General features: G+C 43.0%; 1 protein-coding gene across 2 annotated transcripts in view; it reads right to left on the reverse strand.

Annotated features, from left to right (window-relative positions):
- The window catches only part of LOC410351 (neurogenic locus protein delta), a 45104-nt gene that overhangs the window by 5671 nt on the left and 17215 nt on the right, over positions 1 to 22218 (reverse strand). For both annotated transcript variants that reach the window (XM_006566412.3, XM_016915193.2), the window contains 3 exons: positions 22054 to 22117; positions 12485 to 12736; positions 5706 to 5766 (listed from right to left, as the gene is read on the reverse strand). In XM_006566412.3, the coding sequence (XP_006566475.1) occupies positions 5706 to 5766; positions 12485 to 12736; positions 22054 to 22117 (377 nt within the window). The remainder of the gene's footprint in view (positions 1 to 5705; positions 5767 to 12484; positions 12737 to 22053; positions 22118 to 22218) is intronic.

Here is a 22218-nt window from a genome sequence, read left to right on the forward strand (position 1 = left end):
TATAGGGTGGCATCTTTAAAATGGTCAAAGAGGAATAAGTTTAATTTGGAAAAAAAAAATTTTAATTCCTTATCTTCTTTTTTTTTTACGAAGCAGAATCGTAAGAGAGTTGAGGGGGGGATAACTAACTTTCGTCTAGGAGCGAGAATCTATGATCGAAGAATATATCCGAAGATATTCTCGACCGAAGACGAATGTCAAAGACCTCGTTAAACTCGTATGAAAAATGATGGAACGTGATAGAGGACGGCGCAATAAAGAGGCAAGGAGATGGGACGAGGAGGAATCCCCGTTTCCAGGTAACCGAGCTTTATACCGGGTGACTCCGTGGAGAGACGGCTCTCCTATGTATATAAGAGGCGTATGATAGATTCTAATTACTTCGATCGTTAAATACTAATCGATCCTCGACCGAGTAATTTCAGTGAATGCGATAAAAATAGGATGGTTACGGGGTCATCGTCTATCTCTCGTTCCCGATAAAATTAATCGAACTTCCCACGGTGTGTGTATATATATATATATATATATATATAATCTTTATCGTCGAATTCCCCCGTTGGTTAGAACGAAACGGAATAATATGTTCTCTCCTTTTCGAGAGATACGTGGCGAAAAAATGATCGTACACATCGGTCGATAGTTTTTTAGGTAAAGAAGAGGTTCCGAGAAGGTGGGCGAGGGGGAAAAAGGGGCGAAGGGGGGGGGAAAGAAATGGCGAGCGGAACAGAACGATCGAGAAAAAGAAAGGCAGCTAGTGCCTCGCCGTGACAAGAGGGATATACGCGAAGGTGGGTAAAGGCCGATGGAGAGATGAAGAAGAGGACGACGAGGAGGAAGGTACTGCAGAAAGGAGCTGGATTCGCGACACAGGGGGAGGGAGAGAGGGAAACGAGGAGGATATGGTGGTCGGCCATTACGTCCAAGGGGGTTACACTGATGTACGGAAGAAAGGACAAAGAGGTCCGTGAAAAGATAGAACAGGAGCGAATGTCGAAGCGAGACGGAGATATGCTATGAGCATATACGTGTATCCTTCTCACTCGTTTATATATATTTATATATATGTTTATATATATATAGAATAGTACACACATGCATGCCGAAAGAAAGAAAGAAAGAAAGAAAGAGGAAAAGGAAGAGAGAAGGGAAGAAATAGAATAAGCGAGAGACAGAGAGAAAAGGAGAAACCAGTCGAAAAGGAGGGAGAGAGAGAGAGAGAGAGAGAGGTCTCGAAGAAAGAGAAGGAAAAGGAGAGAACCGGCGACAGAGAAGGGAGGAAGAACCTTAGCCAAGAGAGACAGGAGAGGAGGTAGAATTCGAAGGAGAGTGGGGAGACGAGTCGTCGAGTTGTGTTCCCACGGTTCGAGCCTCGGCACAGCCGTTCAGTATGCGGGTCAAGGAAAGGTTACGCTCCTCTGTGTGTGCGCGCGCCTTACTCTGCCTACTAATACCCATCCGCCTCTTTCTCTCTCTTTCTATACGTATATATATACAATATATATATATAATATTATATATATATAAATATATAAAAGTATATATATATTATATATATATCGAGATGTAGAGAGAAAGAGAAGCTTAGAAAGAGCCCCGTCGACGTCGCATGACTATACCATTAAATCCCGTGTACACACCAAGAAACGTAATCGAGAGAGCTGTAAGAGAGCGCGTAAGAGAAAGAGGGATAGAAAGACGAGCAGCAGCGGCGAGATGACGAGAGTGTACGAGATGGAACGAAACTGTGTCGATTGCATACGAACGTATGCATATGCACAATCGTGTACATAATATATAATGCATATAATTCGTGGCGATATCGAACTGTCTTTTCTCTAATAGCAAAAAGAACACGAAAAAAGGGATTTCATGGATGATCGAAAGAACGGCTCGCTCTCGCTCGAACAACGGTGATTCGTGATCGAAGCGACGCGTAAGGCGAAATAAGTGAAGGAATAAGTCGATGGAACAATCGTGTTTCGGCAATTGAATAATTACTTATCGCTCGGTATTAGCGGTTCGGAATATATCGTTGTAAGAATGCGAAGAAGAATAGTGTGAACAATATCCACTCGAAGAAATATCGGGGTAAAGAAGAAAGGACGGTCGAAGAAATTGCAAATATCGCGGAAGTATAAATTAAGGGGGGGGGGGAAAGAGGGAGGAAAAGGAAGGTAGGGGAACACGATGCACGCGGTGCGTGCATCTTCATCAATATTCAGCTAGGATACGCACGCGACACCGACCATGGACTCCGAAATTTCAATGGGATAGAGCCGCGATTCTTTCACGTATCACGAATGGGGCCAACATCCCACGAGGCTCGAGAGATGGCGATTGCTTTTAGCGATCGTATCGACTATTTCCACGCATACGGTTACGCAACCAGAAAACAGATTACCCTTTGTCCACGTAATACTATCGCTGTCTTATTCTACGCTACTACACCTTCCTTCCAATCGAACCTCCATCTCTTCCCTCGAACCATTATTCTCTCGACGAAATGAATAAAAAAAAAAAAAGAAAAATTCGTCAAATTCCTCTTATTCTCCATTAAGGAAGATATGTCTTGCGCGCAACACGTTCAATTGAAAAAATCCTCGAGCAGATCTCGAGTAACCGACCCCGCCGCTGCTATACTCGTTTCGCAACAGGTTTTTCCCCAGACGCGAAAACCGATCCTCCTCCTCCTCCTCCGCCTCCTCCTCCCTCTACTCCCTCCTCGCATATATATACAGCGGACGAAGTTGCTTAGGAGCTGCAACAAAAGTCGCAGAAACGTTGCACGTTTGACGATATTCGACGTACAATTTATTACGAGGCGACACTCCGCCGTTGTTTATTTACGCGTCTACGGTATGCCCATAAATTCCTGAACGTCTGGGACATTTAAAAGACGCGCCACGGCGAAAGAGGTTTGGACGGATGCCTCGTCTATTTTCGAAAATATTATTTTTCCGCGAGAATTGAAAATCGGATGGAAAAGAAAAGTTTGATAACGATGATTGTGACGATGATATCGGCAAGGAGAGGTTTAGAACGGATGCCTCTACTTTCGAAAATATTATTTTTCCGCGAAAATTGGAAATCGGATGGAAAAAGAAAAGAAAATTTGATGATAATGATAATGACGATAATATCGAGGAGAGATTTGGATGAATGCCTTGTCTATTTTAAAAAATATTATTTTTCCGCGAGAATTGAAAATTAGATAAAAAAAAAAATTTGATGACGATGATGATGATGATAATGATGATGGTATCGAAGAGAGATTTGGACGGATATCTCGTCTAGTTTCGAAAATATTATTTTTCCGCGAAAATTGAAAATCGAATGGAAAAAAAAAAAGTTTAATGACGATGACGATGATGATGATGATGATCAGCGAGGAGAAGTTTGAATACTTTTGAAAATATTATTTTTTCGAGAATTGAAAATCGGATGGAAAAAAAAGTTTGATGACGATGATGATGATGATGATGATGACAATGATATCGAGAAGAGATTTAAATGGATGCCTCGTCTACTTTAGAAAATATTATTTTCAGCGAGAATTGGAAATCTGATGAAAAAAAAAAAAAGAAAATTTGATGATGATGATAATGATAATGATGCCGGCAAGGAGAAGTTTGAATGCTTCCTCTATTTTCGAAAAATATTATTTTTCCGCGAGAATTGAAAATCGAATGGAAAAAAAAAAGTTTGATGACGATGATGATGATGATGATGATGATGATGATGATGATGATGTCAGCGAGGAGAAGTTTGAATACTTTCGAAAATATTATTTTTTCGAGAATTGAAAATCAGATGGAAAAAAAAGTTTGATGACGATGATGATGATGATGATGATGATGATGATGTCGACAAGAAGAAGTTTGAATGCTTCCTCTACTTTCGAAAATACTATTTTTCTGCCAGAATTGGATGAAAAAAAAAAATAGAAAATTTGATGATGATGATAATAATGACAATGATGTCGACAAGAAAAAGTTTGAATACTTTCTTTATTTTCGAAAAATATTATTTTTCCGCGAGAATTGGAAATCGGGTGGAAAAAAAAAAAAGTTTGATGACGATGACGATAATGACGATGATGTCGGCGAGGAGAAAACATGGATCTAGTCGGAGGGAACTCGACTGGACGGCTGCGGCTAACGGGACAATTAACCCCGGTCTCGTGCAGTAATTAGATGATCGAGTTAACTCTAAACCTCGGGTTAACGTCGGGCCGAGATTCGTGTCCCATGCGGAGAAACGGAGAATAGGAATTATCGCGGGACATCTCTCTACTCTGTGCTCATCTCTGCTCGAGCCTCCGTTGTTCTAAATTCAAAGCTGTGCCGAGAGCGCACAGTTGATTTTCGATCAACAGTTTGGCCGTGATCGACGCATGCGTCCCTCTTTGCATTTAAGAATATTGCTGACGCAACTGTTGCGCGTTTTTTATCTTCCGAAATGCGATCCGTAATTTTTGACACCGTTTTTCGAATCTTAGAAAAAAAACTTTCGAACTTTCCGTCGAAATCATTCAAATCTCGCGTCCTGTCTTTTTTTTTTTTTTCTTCTTCGCCAAACAAAAGCCGACAAAGAGTTAAAAGCGCAGGGTGAGAAAGATTCTTCCCAGACTCGGCGGAGGGAAAAAATTCTGAAGGAGCAGAGGGTTCCTCGAGGCAGGAGCGTATTTATAGATCAGGATTCCCGGCAAATACAGAAATTCTCTGACTTTTCGATCTCTGACTTTTCGTCGCTGTACTCGTTTTTCGACTGGTCGCAATCGAATTAGAATAGGTTCGACGACTTTGCGAGAACGTAGAAGGGAAAAAGAAAAAAAGCGGGGAAAAGAATCGAGTCGATTGGAAATGCACGATCCGGTAGCCGATTCTCTCGTTAAGGAGGGAAGAAACCAGTCGAGAATTCCTGCTCGTCCTCTTCGACCCCTGACGATCATCGCGCACGACGCCCGCCTTCCTTCCCTGTGAAATCACCGGTGAAACCGAAGGGGGGAATCGCAACACCCGGAAACGAGTTCCACCATCCGATGATATTCTAATCGCGCGAGCTCGATCCGACCCGGGTGTAAAAGGGAAAATCGAGTGGCGCGAACCCGATCTTGGAAACCGATAGCGGTTATGCTAATGGAAATACCCGATTAATCGAGCAAGAATATTAATCTCCGATTTAACTTTGTGTAAACGTTTCGAGTCATTTTTCAAAAATGAGTTGCGATTCTGTTGTGAAAATAATAAAAAAAAAAAAGAATACGATACTCGGTATCGATTATAGGAGAAAAGTTTGAACAATTAAATCGGATGATTGATGAGAGAATCTTAATTTAATTTTCCTCGAAAGAAGAAAAAAAAGGACACGAAACCGAAGATTCTCACGGTGGAGCAATTAGAGGCCGGATCATCGATCGCGTTACACTCATTAACGATCGACTTTCGCGGGAAGCTCGTTTATCGAGGCGTCGTTTATTAATGCGGCACGAGTATGATACAACGCGTACTGGTATCGCGAATCAGGAATGTATATTAGAGGAAAAGAGGAAGAAAAAGAGCGAGCAGACGTGGAAGAAGGAGAAGGAGAAGTAGTTTAGTTGCTATACGTACTTATATTATCATGAAGGAGGGAAAGAAGAGAAAGAAAGAGCGAGAGAAAGAAAAATGGTATATATACAATATATATATGCGTATACTCACAAGCATTCGTCGGGTCGATTGCAGTGTCCGTGCTGCTCGTCGCATCCGGGCAGGCAGCGGGCTGAAACGAGTAAGAAAAAATCTAAAAGGTTAAGGCAACTCTCCGCAAGAGGTCGATCGCGTCCCTCACGACTGCACGAGCGGTACCCATACGATGCATCCCGATGCATTCCACTGGTATAGGTAGTCGGGAGAACTCGATAATTCAACGAGCTTGCTCTCTCTCTCTCTCTCTCTCTCTTTCTGTGTCGTCGTTAATCGAATCGTTAAATTGGCTCGGCCGGAAAATCGATCTGACGCTTTTCGGGTGTACGCAATAATGGAGAGATTGTTTTCGAGGGAGGGGATTGACAGATTGGGATTGGTTTGGGAACACGAAAACAAATTATTATGCATGAAATCTTGCTCTCTTCGGAAAATCGGGAAGGTATTTTTATCCCCTTGAATAATCGCTACGAAATGATTAGAATTTTAGTCGGACGATCAACAAGTATTGGGAGGTGTGCAGCGACGCTAGCGCCACGGTGTATTCGTTTTCCGAAGCCCGAAAAAAAGGAGTCCAATTTACGGACACGAAAGTATTGTTCACACCTCGAATACCCGATGGACGGAATCGTCTAATTAAAATTTATGTCATATGTACCACGAATCGTTCCCGTTTTCCGGGAATCCTGGATGGGAAAGGAGTCTGACCGCACGATTCCTTGCATAGCTGCACGTAGTTGTGAACGATACGTCGCCGAGCGCTCGGTCGCTCGAGCGCGTGCTCGCGCGCTCTCGCGGTCGCGTCCCACAAGGATGATAAAATTGTGTCACGTGTGAAGATTCTTATCTTACGGTCGCGAACGAGTCACTAACAGCTTGCTAATTGATCAATTTCACCTCTTTTCTTACAAAAATCGCTCTCCAGATATTTCCACTTTCGGTCGTTAATAAAAGAGAAAGAAAAACGTGAATAAAAATTGAACGCGAAGCAAGCAAGATTGATAGAAAACACGCTACGACGAAAGGTTTATATTCAACAAACGCGTATATAATTTCGCGAATGAATATAATTTCTCGTATTTTTAAAAGGGAACGCGGTATATACACAGTATATAATAACTCAATGTCGTACGAAACGAAACAATTCGACCATGCGTGTACTCGTGACGAAATTCGGATGGTAAATTAGACGAGGAAAGGGAGAGAAAGATTGTCGGCATAGCAGCACACGCCAGCCAGCAAGGGTAATGAAATTGTGTCACGTGTCGAGCAGCTTGTCCAGTCCGCAAATATATCCAAAGTCTTTCAGTTGGCTGCCAGCCACCGGTTCGGTTACGTATACACGTTCCACGAGTATATAGACCGCGAATGTCCACGTTACCATGTCAAGACACGAGATCTCGTCTACTCATCCATCCAAAGGTATTCACCTTGATCGGTGCGCGCTTTTGCCTGTATTGTTATTATTGTATCCCTACCACTGTACCGCACTCCCATCTCGCGCCTTTAAAACGAAACACTGTTTCCCTTTCCTAGCCCGTTCCTCGATATACGCTCTGTCCGCGTTTACGCGACAGATATATATTACGACTGCTTAAAACATTCTTTTCTCTATCGCAATAAATCTCCCCGAGGGAAAGAACCGTGAAATCAATCGAATCGAAGGCACAAGAAGAAGAAGAAGACGGTGAAAGAAAGTCGGTCGATCGACGTTTCATTGAACGAAGGGGTTGAAGGTGGCTCGTATGATAGAAAAGGTGAACATTGTCCATAGTGCGGCGGGGGCTACGGAGAGGAGGGGAGAGGGCCGATGGGGGCCGCGTGACCTTGGCACCGAGCGCAACGGCCCACGAAGCCGGCTCTCTCTCTCTCTCTCTCTCTTTCTCCCTCTCTCCCCACGGTGCTCTCTCGCCACCAGTCTCGACGCGCTAAGGAGCGTATGGTATTTATAGAGTGGAGAATCGAGTGAGGAACGAGTCTCGAGTTTGGCCGGTCGATCCCGCGGGACCGCGCGCCGAAAGGAACGGGCGAATCGCGCGGATTCCACGGGCTTAGGAAAAAAAGAGGAATCGAGGGAGGGTTGAGAGAAAAGAAAAAGAGAGAGAGAGAAAGAAGGATCGGTTTCGATGGAAACCGAATGTTCCTGAATTAAACTGCGGGATTACGGCAACGTCTGACGTCGAGTTTATACTTGGATTGGACGGCGTTGTGTGGCGTTGCTATGTGGTAATCTCCGAGGAGGGAAGTACCCATTCCATACCCATCAGCTGATCGAAACCAAATCGTAACCCCCTCCCCCTTTTCTCGAATAAATATTTATTTCCATCCATCGCGTTCTCCCATTATATCTTATAATTGCTTGGACGTAACATTTTCTCTAAACATTACGATATGATTTACTCGGAAGAAGTAAATCGAGCGACTTGAACCTAAACGTGGCAGCGTATATCCGACGGACAATAGGACAATAGTTTGACGCCACAGCTGATCGAGGAAACCGCAACCTGCGGCACGCAAACGAGGAAACGACGAAAGTAGAAACTTTAAATGTCCACAACGGGACAAATATCTTCCAAGAATGAATTTCATTGGCTCGCGTGGCCAATCGATATCGATTTTTCCTTTCCCTCCTCCGGTTTAAAACCGCCCGCTCCGACCTTCGTGGAACCAAACTATCGAACCTAACCTACCACCACTCTCTCTCTACCTGACTCGCTTCGCCACAATACCTCCTCCCTCCTCCCCCTTCGTAACACAAACAATACACGGATCGTAGGGAAGAAAAGAATCGAAGAATTTCGTAGTGCACAGGTAGCTTTCCTCTACGTCTTCTTCGTCAAAGGTAAGTGAAGTAAGAAAAGAGAGGGGGGAGGGGGGAGGTAAGAAGAGGAGGAAGACGGTGGAAAAATGCAAGCGCGACGGGGGAGGGAGGGAGGGAGGGAGAATGGGTGGCGGAGAGGGGTTGAAATGGAAGCGTGGACTGTGAACGCGAGAGGGCCGGTGCAGCTGTTGGTTAAAGCACCCGACGACCTCTGTGCAGCTGTCGGGGGGCCCACTCGGCCTCTTTCGGCCGCTCGTTTCGCCCGCTCGTGTTGCAGCTGCCTCCGCAACAACAACCCCTAAGTAACACGTCCGTAGGCACCCCCGAAAATCCGCCCTTTCTGCTACTACACCCCTTTCAACCCTTTCGCCTCCCCGATTAAAAACTCCAAACTCCAAACTCGCTTCGAAAAAAAATTCTCGAATCTTTCTCTCATATATTGGAGATCGATTTAGACGCATCCCTCGAAATGGCGGAGAGGGGAGGGGAAAGGGTGGTCGCATTTTTCTCGGTGGTAAGACGATTTTTTTTTTTTTTCTTCTTTTTCTCTCTCCATCGAAAGCAGTACACCGGGTCACCTGAGCAAACTGTGCACCGAGTGTACACACGCTCTCGCCATTTCTAGAAACTTAACCCCTTCTCCCCCCTCCTCTCCCTGCTGAATGCACACTCGACGATATTTCGAATATTCCCGCGTTGTTAATTCATCGAATTGAGGAAATCCATCGAATATGTATATATATATATATGTAAAAATCGCAACAATGGGCCATTCTTCGAGGAGGAGGGGGGCGAAAATGGTGGAAACTGGGCGGCGTGGGCGCGGGAGAGCTCGCGTGAGAAAAGAACGACCACCTCGCGTTTCCTTCGAGGAGGATCTGTCTGTCTCTCGGTCTCTCCTCCCTCGCTTCTTCCCATTTCCACGAATGGCCGCCAATGTAACGAGACGAGGTGTAAGCAGTCTATTAGTAATCGATGCGCGGAGCAAAGTTTGTCGAGCGGCCGGGTGCAACGACCGCCGTGGAAACACACCTGGAGCGACCACAGATTCGATCCTTTCAGCGAATCAACTCGATCATAGATCTCGATCGTTCCTCTCGACCTCGAAAAATCCCTCCCAAATATGTTTCGATATGTATATGTACACACGTCGCGAGGACGAGTTGCGTCCTCGAAATTTAAGTAATTCGAAAAGAAGAAATCTAAACTCGTATCGATTTCTTACATTTAAATCGATAATCGTTCCTTTGACTTTGAAAAATTTCTCTTAATTGTTTCGATGACTTGGATAACGAATTATATATTGATATCACAAGGACAACCCTCGAAATTTACATAATTGTCGAAAAGAAGAAATCTGAACTCGTATCGATTTTTTAGATTGAAATCAATAATCATTACTCTGACCTCGAAAAATTTTTCTTAAATATTTCGATGACTTGGCAAATCAAACTATATATATATCACAAGAACAATCCTCGAAATTAAGGTAATCGTCAAAAAGAAGAAATCTGAACTCGTATTGATTTTTTATATTTAAATCGATAATGATTCCTCGAAAAATTTCTCTTAAATATTTTGGCAAACAAAACTATATATACATATCACAAGAAACCTTTGAAATTTTCACCCTCGAAATTAAGATAATCGTCGAAAAGAAGAAATCTGAACTCACATCAATTTTTTCTATTTAAATTAATAATCATTCCTTTGACTTCGAAAAATCCCTCCTAAATATTTCAATATATATCACAAGGACAATTCTCGAAATTTTCACCCTCGAATTTCAGGTAATCGTCGAAAAGAAGAAATCTAAACTCGTATCGATTTTTTATATTTAAATCGATAATCATTCCTCGAAAAATTTTTCTTAAAAAGTTTCGATGACTTGGCAAACGAAACTATATATATATCACAAAAACAACCCTCGAAATTTTCACCCTCGAAATTAAGATAATCGTCAAAAAGAAGAAATCTGAACTCGTATCGATTTCTTATATTTAAATCGATAATCATTCCTCGAAAAATTTTTCTTAAATGTTTCGATGACTTGGCAAACGAAACTATATATATATCACAAGAACAACCCTTGAAATTTTCACCCTCGAAATTTTCACCCTCGAAATTAAGATAATCGTCGAAAAGAAGAAATCTGAACTCATATCGATTTTTTATATTTAAATCAATAATCATTCCTCGAAAAATTTCTCTTAAATATTTTGGCAAACGAAACTATATATATATATCACAAGAACATCCCTTGAAATTTTCACCCTCGAAATTAAGATAATCTTCGAAAAGAAGAAATCTGAACTCGCATCAATTTTTTATATTTAAATCAATAATCATTCCTTTGACTTCGAAAAATCCTTCCTAAATATTTCAATATATATCACAAGGACAATTCTCGAAATTTTCACCCTCGAAATTAAGATAATCGTCGAAAAGAAGAAATCTAAACTCGTATCGATTTCTTACATTCAAACCGATAATCATTCCTTTGACGAAAAAAATTCCTCGAAAAATTCCTCCTAAATATTTCAATATATATATATATGTACATATCACAAGAACAACAACCCTCAAATTTTCACAAAATTCAGGAAATCGAAAAAGAAGAAATCTGAACTCGTATCGATTTCTTACATTCAAATCGATAATCATTTCTCTGAAAAAATCTCTCTTAAATATTTCGAGGACTTCGATGACAAACGAAACAATATATACATAATCAAAAGAACGATTTTCACCCTTCAGAAATTCGAAAAAGAAGAAGAATCTTGATGACAGATTTCTCATATGCAAATACGAGTTTCACTCGAAATTCGCGTAATCGGAAGAGGAAAAGTCGGAGGAGAGAAAAGGCTTCTCGCGGCAGCTGCACGGCGTTAAGGACGACCAGGGACACGGACCGATCGAGAGTCGTCCCGTTTCCTCCTCTAACTCTCTGTATGTAGTCTCTGTATGTATGTATGCACGGAGAGGGGGGCGAGGAGAGGCTTGAGAACGCGCGAGAGAACGACCGAAAGTAACCACACACGTTGGAGGAAGGAGCGCGTTTCGTACGCGCGCGCGGAAAGCAGACGGTTGCTTGTACACGTACAGATTAATCCTTCGAGAGAAGGAGCCTCTCAGAAGAGGATACACACATATACGTACATATACACGCAAGAGAGATAGACAGCAGATACGGATATAACGAGAGAGGAAGGGAGAGCGAGAGAGAGAGGTGTATACACACAGGAGAGGCGAGACGGCGAGAGAGAGAGAGAGGGAGAGGTCCTCTCTTTCCGATACGTGAGCGCGCGCGCGCGAGGCAAGCGTGGGAAGCTGGTGCACGCTCGGACCCGACACTGCACCGACACTGCACCGGGCCTCTCCTTCGTGGACTCGTCGAGTTTGCCGAGTTTCGTGCTACGAACGAGAATAGAGAGAACGCTGCTGTATACAGGCCTGGAATGACTGTTATATAAGCGAGAGAGGGGGGAGGGGGAGGGGGAGGTTTCTTGAAGATTCTTTTGAGAAACAGAAATTTTCTTTTCTTCGAAAATTATGCCAAGCTTCGTTTTTATTATACATTAAAATGATCGATTATTTATTGTTATTTAATATTACAATTTAATATTGGGAATAATAATTGGTTAAAAGAAGCTTAAATTTTCTTTTTCTCGAAAGAAAGGAAAATCGTAAAGTTCGAATTTAGTCTCTCCGGTTACCGTGTTGAACGGTATAAATTACGCTGCACGGGACAAGGGATGAAGAGAGAGAGAGAGAGAGAGAGAGAGAGAGAGAGAGAGAGAGAGAGAGAGAGATCGTCTCTGTAATTTCATACACGGAATTCCTACAAAAGGAAGGGATGTCACGCGTGGTGCAGTCGCGATGGGAAGCGTGGGAGTGCACGCACGTATTACGTGCATACGATAATAGTCGTTGGAAGAAGAGAAGAAGAAGAGAGAAAAAAGAGGAGACTTACGGGTATTGCAGTAGTCGCCCTTCCATCCAGAGAGGCATACGCGCTCCCCGCTCGGGCTACAGCTGTAATGACCGAAGTTGTCGTCCCTCGGCCTGCACAGGTTCTCGCAACCCTTCCCGTAATAATGCGCCACGCAAGTCACCCTGTACTCGTACACCATCTTCGAATGGGCGCTCCTGTACTCGTCCTCGGTCCAATTTGGCCCGACGTCCAACCACTTTTGCGTAGTCAGCCTGGTTATCAACACTTTCTCTGCAAAATTGACAAAATTCCGTCTTAATACACAATACAATATCGTTCTTCTCATTCTGAAATGGAGAGATTTCTCTTTTTTTTTTTCATTAAAAAATAAAAATTAAAACAGATAACGAATTAATAGAAAGGAGGATTAATTATATTTTCAATACACGGAGATATATATATATATATAATGAAGAGAGAGAGAGAGAGAGAGAGAGATTCGTTTCAATTGATACGTGGGTACAATTAACTCCTCCGTTTCACCGTTGGATTGAAATCAATTCCAATTTATCACCCATTGACTCCGACACGCTCGCGATGTCTCCCCCAGAATCATCCCCAACAATACCACCCTCGTGTATTCTCTCGCGCGTCCAATACGAGCGAGAATAATAATCGAACGAAACAAAGCGATCACTCGAAAAATAATTTAACGAAAAAAAAAAATAAAAGAACCGTGTCCTTTTTGAAACACGACACGTAAGAACGTTTCCGAATCATTCCGTCCCGTGCGAAAAGAGAGAGGTGCGGGACGAAAGGCGAAAAGTAATTAAGCATGTCCATCAGTAGGGCACAACAACAACAACAACAACAACAGAGGAAGGCGGCTGTGGTGCTGCGCCCAATGATGCGATCGAAGTGCATCGGCCTCCGGCGAGAGCGCGAGCGAGAGAGAGAGAGAGAATAGATAGAGAAGGAGGGGGGAGAGGGAGGGCAGACCGGACGTTCGTCCGCTATTGCTACTCCGCCGGCGGCACGCATCCGGCACAAAGAGAGTAAGCGTATACCACCGCGTTGCGGGCCTCTCTGGGAAAGAGGCGTTCTTCTTTTCTTCTTCCTCCTCCCCCTCTCCTACGCCGCGCTCCGCGCCTGCCTGAGAGAGAGAGTGAGAGAGAGAGAACTATACGCTGCACATCCTCCCTCTCTTCCTTTCCCTACAATGTATCTCCGCGCTCCCCTCCCCACTCCACACGATTCGTCCTGGACAGTCTTACTTATTTTTCTTACTTTTTCTTCCCTCTCTTTCTCTTTCCAAACAATGTTTCCGAATGAAAATCCACGTTTCGAAGAAGAAGATACGTATATACATGTAGATATATATCGCTCGTTCTTTTCCATTGGCTACGTTTTTTCGAAACAAAGTAGAAAAGAAGAACGAGACTTCCTGTTAAACGTATTATCGTTTTACGGGGAGAGGCAGATTAGAAGGTTCGATCAGGTGGGGCCGATTCGTATCCACGAAAAAGCAGCAGTCTCACGATGCACGGCGCACAAGGTCCACGGCCACAGGCCAACCAACCAGCAGGCCTGTCGGACCAGTTTGTCCAAGTGTGCGTGCCGAGAGTCTCATTGGCAAATGGGCCGAGCGCGGCGTTGCTATCGGTGCTGTATGGTTTATACATTGTGGTCGGTAGCGTAAGGAAGAGTTAAGTGGTCAGACTCCCGTGTTCTCCGCTCCTTTTTTCCCCCCCCACCCTTTTCACTACGGTTTCGGTGGTTCCCTCCCCCCTTCCCAGATGCCTCTAATGAACGGTTCGCCCGCGAGAGATCGCCGGAGGTCTATTTTTGAAGCACAATTTTCAGAGTCGTCGATTCCTCTCTCTCTCTCTCTCTCTCTCTCTCTCTCTCTCTCTCTCTGTCTCTCTCTCTTCGAGAAATCTATCGAAACAGGATACGTCGTCCTTTTTTCCTCGCGAAGGTCGACGCGATTATAAATATTTCGCGAGAAAAAAAAAAATTCGGATTACTTGGAAAAGCGACAGGTGCGCCTTTCTTTCTTTTCCTTTCTATTTTTAATTTTCGAGCGATAAACGCGATCGATATGAAACACGAGTCGCGCGCTCGTGTAAGAGGATCTCGTACAGCGCGATTCCTTCTCCCCCCTCCCCCTTCGAATCGGTCGAATTCGAACCGATTTCCTTTGAAGCTACCGAAAAAAAAAGCATAAGCGATAAATAGTGGCAAAGAAATAATACACACATATACACGCACACACACATATAACACACACAGAGAAATTAAAAATAAAAGAACGGAGAAACTGGTGGTAAAGTAATATAGGGATAGAAGAAAGATCGATGACGTTGATCTTCTTCGAGGAGAAGAAAAAGAACAGAGAGAGAGAAGAAAAAAAGAAGAAGAAGAAGAGTAGAAACAAAAGGACGAAACGCGAGGATTCGCCGATGGCGTGCTCGACGATACTTAAACAGGATACCCAAGGCTCCTCTCCTCTTCCCAGAAGGGAAGTAACGTTTCGCTGTCGGCGAAACGGGAGTCGAGGGAGAGGCAGTTTACCAAGCCTATCTTCCCAGGTGATGCTGTTACGAGTTCTGAAAACGCCGATGTTCGCACGCCACCGCCGCAGATGGACGTGTGTACGCGCGGTCGACTTCGTTTCGCCTTCGTCCTTCGTTTTTCGGGGATCGATTCGCACGGCTCGATGCGTTTCCACTCATTCTCTCTCTCTCTTTCTTTTTCATATACATTACGAAGAAAAAACGGTTCTTAAGCGATCTATTTACGAATGAAAAATCGTATCGGGGAACAACCGATTTCCTGGACTTCGTTAACTTGGAGAAATTCCCTATTGTTTTCCACGTGGATAAGCGTGGATTTTGCTCATGCATTAAACATACACGCTTCCATTAAAACGGAATTATTCATGCTCGTGCGCATGCGTTACTGCCCGCGAATCAACGCGCCGGATACACGGTGGGCCTCGGCAAACGTTACCTCGAATCCGTATCCCCTGATCTGTCGTGAGAAAAAGTTTTTCGTTTCGAAGAAGAAGAAGAAAAAAAAAAGAGGAAAAAAAAAAAATTCGAACGATTTAGAGACGATCGAGATGGAGGCTCGGCCGATCGAGTTTCTCCCATGACCAGACTTAACGCGGCTTCCTCCACGAGGCCGAGGCGTTATTCCGGTCGAAACGCAGCCGAGTCGTTCCTCAGGCGTGGAACGGCTGCGTGTGCACCTGTAAAACGCCCGGTGAACTCGAGGCCAGGCCGATTCAAGGTATTCATTAACGACGCGGCGGCAGCGCCGCGAGTAGCCAGACATTTTCTATTGTTCATTCAGAAACGAGCGGCCGTCGAAGGATAGCCCCGAGCCTGGCAGGTAGCCAGATGCATTACTCAACTACCGTGGCTCCACCATCGCGGAAAAAACTCTCCTAACCCGGATATCTACGCGTCACGTGACCGCGACGACGCCTCCTATTGGTCGCCCGTGTAACGTACATATATATACGTATGTAACGATAGAAATTAAACCGTGTCTTTCTCGTCCGCGGTTTTCGATGAGATTAAAATCGGATTATAATCGCTCGATCGTAATCGAATAGTTGTAAGTCGAGAACTAGTAGCCACGGTGATCATCATTGCGGTGATGATTTAACTATTTGCACGGTACGGTTTCATTGCGGTTTCGCCCGTTAGAGGTTATGTTATGTTATGTGTCGTTTCGAAGTGTTGCACGGTGAGATCGTATTCGCGATACATTTTTAACTCGACCCTTCTTTCGAGCTGTAAATTTTTTTTAACTTATCCATCGAAATATGTTTATAAATCGCACATTATACGCGATAACCACCTGACAAGTTTTAAATATCGTTGATCATATCGATCGTCGAGGGGCCGATTCTTCTCAACAATGTAGAAATTTATCTGCGAGTTTAGATATTCGGAGATCAAACAATCGGGAAGACAAAGGGGGATCTCGAATAACAAAATCGTAATCGATCTTTCTGTTATTAAAAGAACTTTTGAAATTTAATTTCGTTTATTCCTTTATATTAATTTATTCTCGTAAAATTTAACTAAGATTCAACGTTGCGTAAGTGAACGGTTTTCGGTTACCACGTGGCCACCCTCCGTTAAACCACACACACACACACACATCCCGGAACTTCTAAGTCATCCGCCTTCTATGAAGCCGAGAATTGAATGAGAATTTATGAATGAAAGACAGGGTAGAATTCTTCGATTCTTGAAACCTTACATCGAACCATGTATAACACGTATGTATAAAAATCGGGAAATTGGAAATTTGAATAATCGAAACGGAAAAAAAAAAATTCTACGCTCGTCTATTGCTATTCGAATCCACATTAGACATTATTATACGAGTTCGAGTTAATTTTTCGACGCGCATCCTTCCCTTCCCCGTTCGATTCGACGAATTACCAGGTTCCCGGAACGGTCAGGGCAGCTCGGCGTTATCACGGCGGGAACATGCGCGCGACAGCGGTCCAATTACTCGGCTCGCTCATTATCGTTCGGCTGTGGAATGGCAGGTGCGCCGTGAGGAACGCGCACGCCGTGCACACGCGGCCGCGTGCACACACACACACGCACGCCTGTGTCCCTTCACCCAAAAGGGAAAAGCGGCGGAGAGCGGTTGACAATCGGCGATGACGTAAGCGTTCTCTCCTCCTCTTCGCTCGCTACGGATTCCCGTTCAAGCTGCTCTTGTACTTTTATATATATATATATATATATATATAAACACAACAGTCGAGCAGCAACCGTCGTAAATCCGACCGCGTCTCGTTTCGTTTAACGAACCGCGGTTACCGCAAACGAGGCCTATCTGTTTCCCCCTCTCCGTAGCGACGGAAAAGCGGAGGAGGAGAGGTGAGAATCGTGTTAAACGTAGGTAGGTTTCTCTCTCTCTCTCTCAGGGAAAACTTTAAAAAAAAGTTTTCGATAAAAATAGTCCAACAATAAAACAGAACTGTCGTAAATACGACGCGTTATTATTTACGCGTTTACTTTCACGTGTTATTTCCCTTAATGGATTGACCACGTTCTCCCACCACGGTTGGAAACGGAACCAGAAATAATTCGAAGCGATAATTCGTGGCGCAGGTGCGGTCCTCCCGAGCGGCGAACCGCGCGCGGTGTGTTGTGTGTATCTTCGGCTTATGGGATCGTGTGGCGCGGAGTTGAGGGGGGACAAGAACAGGCCGATACCGCGCGGACGAGCGAGGGAGCGAGACGGAGGAGGCGAGCGTCGGGCCTGAGAAAGGAAGCAGCATCCGAGCAGCGCGAACAGCAATAAAGGGCTCGTTTCACCAGCGCTTGTTGGGGGGCATTATTATTATTGTGTGCGGAGCGGCCGATACACGACTGTGGCGCATACAGAAATTCGAGGCACAATATGAGCGGTGTGCGTTTCGGCGATAAAGAGGCTCGGGAGTGGGGGAAGAGAAGGAGTGGGGAGCGTACGTAATACGAAATACACACAGCGAGGAACCCGGCGGACAAAACGCGCGTGGTACTCTATATTAATGGGCGAGGAGACGTTAACGGCCGCGTTCCCTCTTTCTCTCCTCCATCCGTCTCTTCCCTGTCTCTTTTCAGCCGCGGATGCGCGGCGGGCAGGTACATCTGTGGGATAACGGTAGGAATTCCGTTCTCGGGCCGAGCTTGAAACAAAGGAAGCCAAGCTCGATTCCCTTCGTAATTAGCCGCTTCGACGGGGATCGAGAGGAGAGTTTTTTCTGAAGCGTGGCGCGGCTGCCTTCGTGAGACTAGGAAGCTTCGCGGAGAACCGGAAGAAATTTAATTAAAAAGTCGAGGAAACGACTTTGTGGCGGGGCTCGGGGAAGAGGTTTTTTTTTTTTTTTGCTATCGCTACGGGCTTCGAGATGTTGTAATTTGAATACAAAATCAGACAAGTTTTCTCGGTGGAGTTAAAATTTCGTGTAAAAAAATAATTAATTGGAACAGGAACTCGGAGATGTACCATTAAAACAGCAACAATGTGTTATTACGACAAACAACATATACCATCAATTTCTGCCTTACTGACCCTAAAAATATTCTCAGCTACACGTTGATCGAAACAGGCTTACGTAGTAAGAAGAGCGAGACCGCTTAATTTCTTTCCCGAGGTCCTGTGTGTATGTGTCTGGCCGGCAATTAGAATGAACCGGAGACCGGAAGCTATACGTGGCCGTGCAACGCTCTCATGCGTGGCGCTCGTGTGTGCGCGCGCAACACGTGTATACGTGCACGCCCAACACCACAACTCTTCTTAACCTTATGCCGCTCCTTTGGATCACGCCAGGATGATAATCGCGAAATTTCGTTATTTTCGGGGGGACTCACGTCCGACCGCTTAATTCGCCTTTATCTCTCGCCGATCTGTCTGAGCTTTCCCCGGATACGGAAGCTATAAACAGCCCCGCTTCTCCCGCTTATTTGCATACCCGTGTTTCCCGATTTAACGAGAGAATATTTAACGAGATATTAATCGACTCGATTATCGTCATTAAATTAAAATTAGTATCGAAGAGTATCTCTTTATTCATTCGGAATAATATTGGATTATTCGATAGTTATACTATATTCGAAATTTATACAACTATCGAAACTATCACTCGTCCACAAGTTTTACGTTATTTTCATCACCTGAAAACGATCCGATAAAGAATCCTCTCCGAGATTCGTTCGAAAGGGAGATCCCGATGAAAGAGAGCGAAATATCGGGCGGAGAGTTCGATAGACGGGGAGATGGCGCGCACACACACAGGATACGTCCATACGTACCCTCGTCCGCGGAGGGTTTCGTGTTACCGTGGCGCGTTGCTGGAAGCTAGGTGGTACGGTTACACAGGAAGGAAACACTAGCGCCTCCGGCCGCTTCTCTCTCCCTTCCCTCCCCGTATACGCAACTATGACACAACGAAGAGCGCCGTGCCGACCACTTTGTCCCACGTGGACAACCGCGTCCGTCCCAAGGAAACACACGATCGACAGACTGATTTTGGATCATTCTCCATACACAAGATTAAAACTTTCCTTATATATATAGTGATATAATTTTTGAATAAAATCGAACGATCGATCGAGAGACTGATTTTCGTCAAAAAGCAGAATTATCATTCTCCATACACAAGAAATCTTTCCTTATATATATAGTGATATAATTTCTGAATAAAATCGATCGATCGATCGATTAAAATATAACCGACACAATATAGTTTCAATTAGAAGTGAAAAATGATCTTTCTTGATCCTTATATATAGTGTGATATAATTTCTAAATAAAATCGATCGATCGATCGATCGATCAATCGAAAAACTGATTTTCGTCAATTGTCGATTAAAATATAATCGACACAATATAGTTTCAATTAGAAGTGAAAAATGATCATTCTCGATCCTTATATATAACGTGATATAATTTCTAAATAAAATCGATCGATCGATCGAGAGATTTTTGATTTTTGTCAAAAAGCAGAATTATCATTCTCAATACACAAGATTAAATCTTTCCTTATAATGTGATATAATTTCTGAATAAAATCGATCGATCGATCAATCGATCAATCGAAAGACTGATTTTCGTCAATTGTTGATTAAAATATAACAATATAGTTTCAATTTGAGATGAAAAATAATCATTCTCAAAATTAAATCTTATATATAACATAATATAATTTCTGAAAAAAATCGATCGATCGATCGAGAGACTGATTTTCGTCAATTGTCGATTAAAATATAATCGACACAACATAGTTTCAATTTGAGATGAAAAATTTTATATATATATATATAACATGAATTTCTAAATAAAATCGATCGATCGATCGATCGATCAATCGAAAAAATGATTTTCGTCAATTGTCGATTAAAATATAACCGACATAACATAGTTACAATTTGAGATGAAAAATAATTATTCTCAAAATTAAATCTTTCGTTATATATAACATGATATAATTTCTGAATAAAATCGATCGATCAATCGATCAATCGAAAAACTGATTTTCGTCAATTGTCGATTAAAATATAACCGACACAATATAGTTTCAATTAGAAGTGAAAAATGATCATTCTCGATCCTTATATATAGTGTGATATAATTTCTAAATAAAATCGATCGATCGATCGAGAGATTTTTGATTTTCGTCAAAAAGCAGAATTATCATTCTCAATACACAAGATTAAATCTTTTCTTATAATGTGATATAATTTCTGAATAAAATCGATCGATCGATCAATCGATCAATCGAAAGATTGATTTTCGTCAATTGTTGATTAAAATATAACAATATAGTTTCAATTTGAGATGAAAAATGATTATTCTCAAAATTAAATCTTTCGTTATATATAACATGATATAATTTCTGAATAAAATCGATCGATCGATCGATCAACTGATTTTCGTCAATTGTCGATTAAAATATAATCGACACAACATAGTTTCAATTTGAGATGAAAAATTTTTTATATATATATAATTTCTAAATAAAATCGATCGATCGATCGATCAATTGAAAAACTGATTTTCGTCAATTGTCGATTAAAATATAATCGACACAACATAGTTTCAATTCGAGATGAAAAATTTTTTATATATATAACGTAATATAATTTCTAAATAAAATCGATCGATCGATCGATCAAAAGACTGATTTTCGTCAATTGTCGATTAAAATATAACAACATAGTTTCAATTTGTGATGAAAAATGATTATTCTCAAAATTAAATCTTATATATAACGTGATATAATATCGATCGATCGACTGATTTTCGTCAATTAAAATATAACATTTGAGGTGAAAAATGATCATTCTCGATACCCAAGATCCTCATATATAACGTGATATAATTTCTGGAATAAAATCGATCGACCGATCGATCGATGGATCGAGAGAGAGAGAGAAAAAGAGAGAACCGGTTAACCGAGAGCCTGGAACCGCAGCATCCAGAAAAAAGCAACAATATTTGTCCGGGGCGAATGGAGGGGGGCGGCGGCAGGAAGCGACTTGTCCCTCGTGGCCACGATCGAAAATCGGAGGAAAAAGGAGAGCAGACCGGTAGAGAAGATCGTGTAGAGGAGGAGGAGGAAGAAGTTTAGAACGAGGTTACGTTTCTGGTGAGTGTCGTGCCACAGGGACCGGAAGTGGGTTCTCGTGCTGGACGTGCATGGCATACGATGATCCAGCTGGACTGCACATGCCTTCTTCTTCTTCTTCTTCTTCTTCTCAAATCTTCCTCGTATTTAGCGTACAGGAGAGAGGACTAATTTTAAAATATCATCCTTCTTCTTCTTCCTCCTCCTCCTTTCTTTCTTTCTTTTTTTCTTCTCTCTCTCTCTCTCTCTCTTCTCTCGTTTTTTTTCTCCCCCCCTCCCCTTCCATTCGAAGCGCGTGCGAGCGTACTCGTGCCGCACACGCGGCAGTTATAACACGCTACAGAGAGACAGGCTTACACAGAAGAAGAAGAAGAAGAGATACACTGGCAGCGGATTCTTCTTCGTTTAATAAAGGAAGAGAGAAAGAGAGAGAGAGAGAAGGGTGGAAAAGGTTACTTACCGCTCGAGTGTTGTGTCGTGTTGTCTGCGTCGTGATAAGCCTCCACTATCAGCGAGAATGTGCCCTGGGAACAGAGAGAGAGAGGAGGTTGGTGAACTTCGATCAGACGCCAGGCTTAATCCTATTTACTAATCTTAACTCCCTCTAGTTCTTATACTATTAACC

This window comes from Apis mellifera, linkage group LG11 (assembly GCF_003254395.2).
Source record: "Apis mellifera strain DH4 linkage group LG11, Amel_HAv3.1, whole genome shotgun sequence".
Lineage (NCBI taxonomy): Eukaryota > Metazoa > Arthropoda > Insecta > Hymenoptera > Apidae > Apis > Apis mellifera.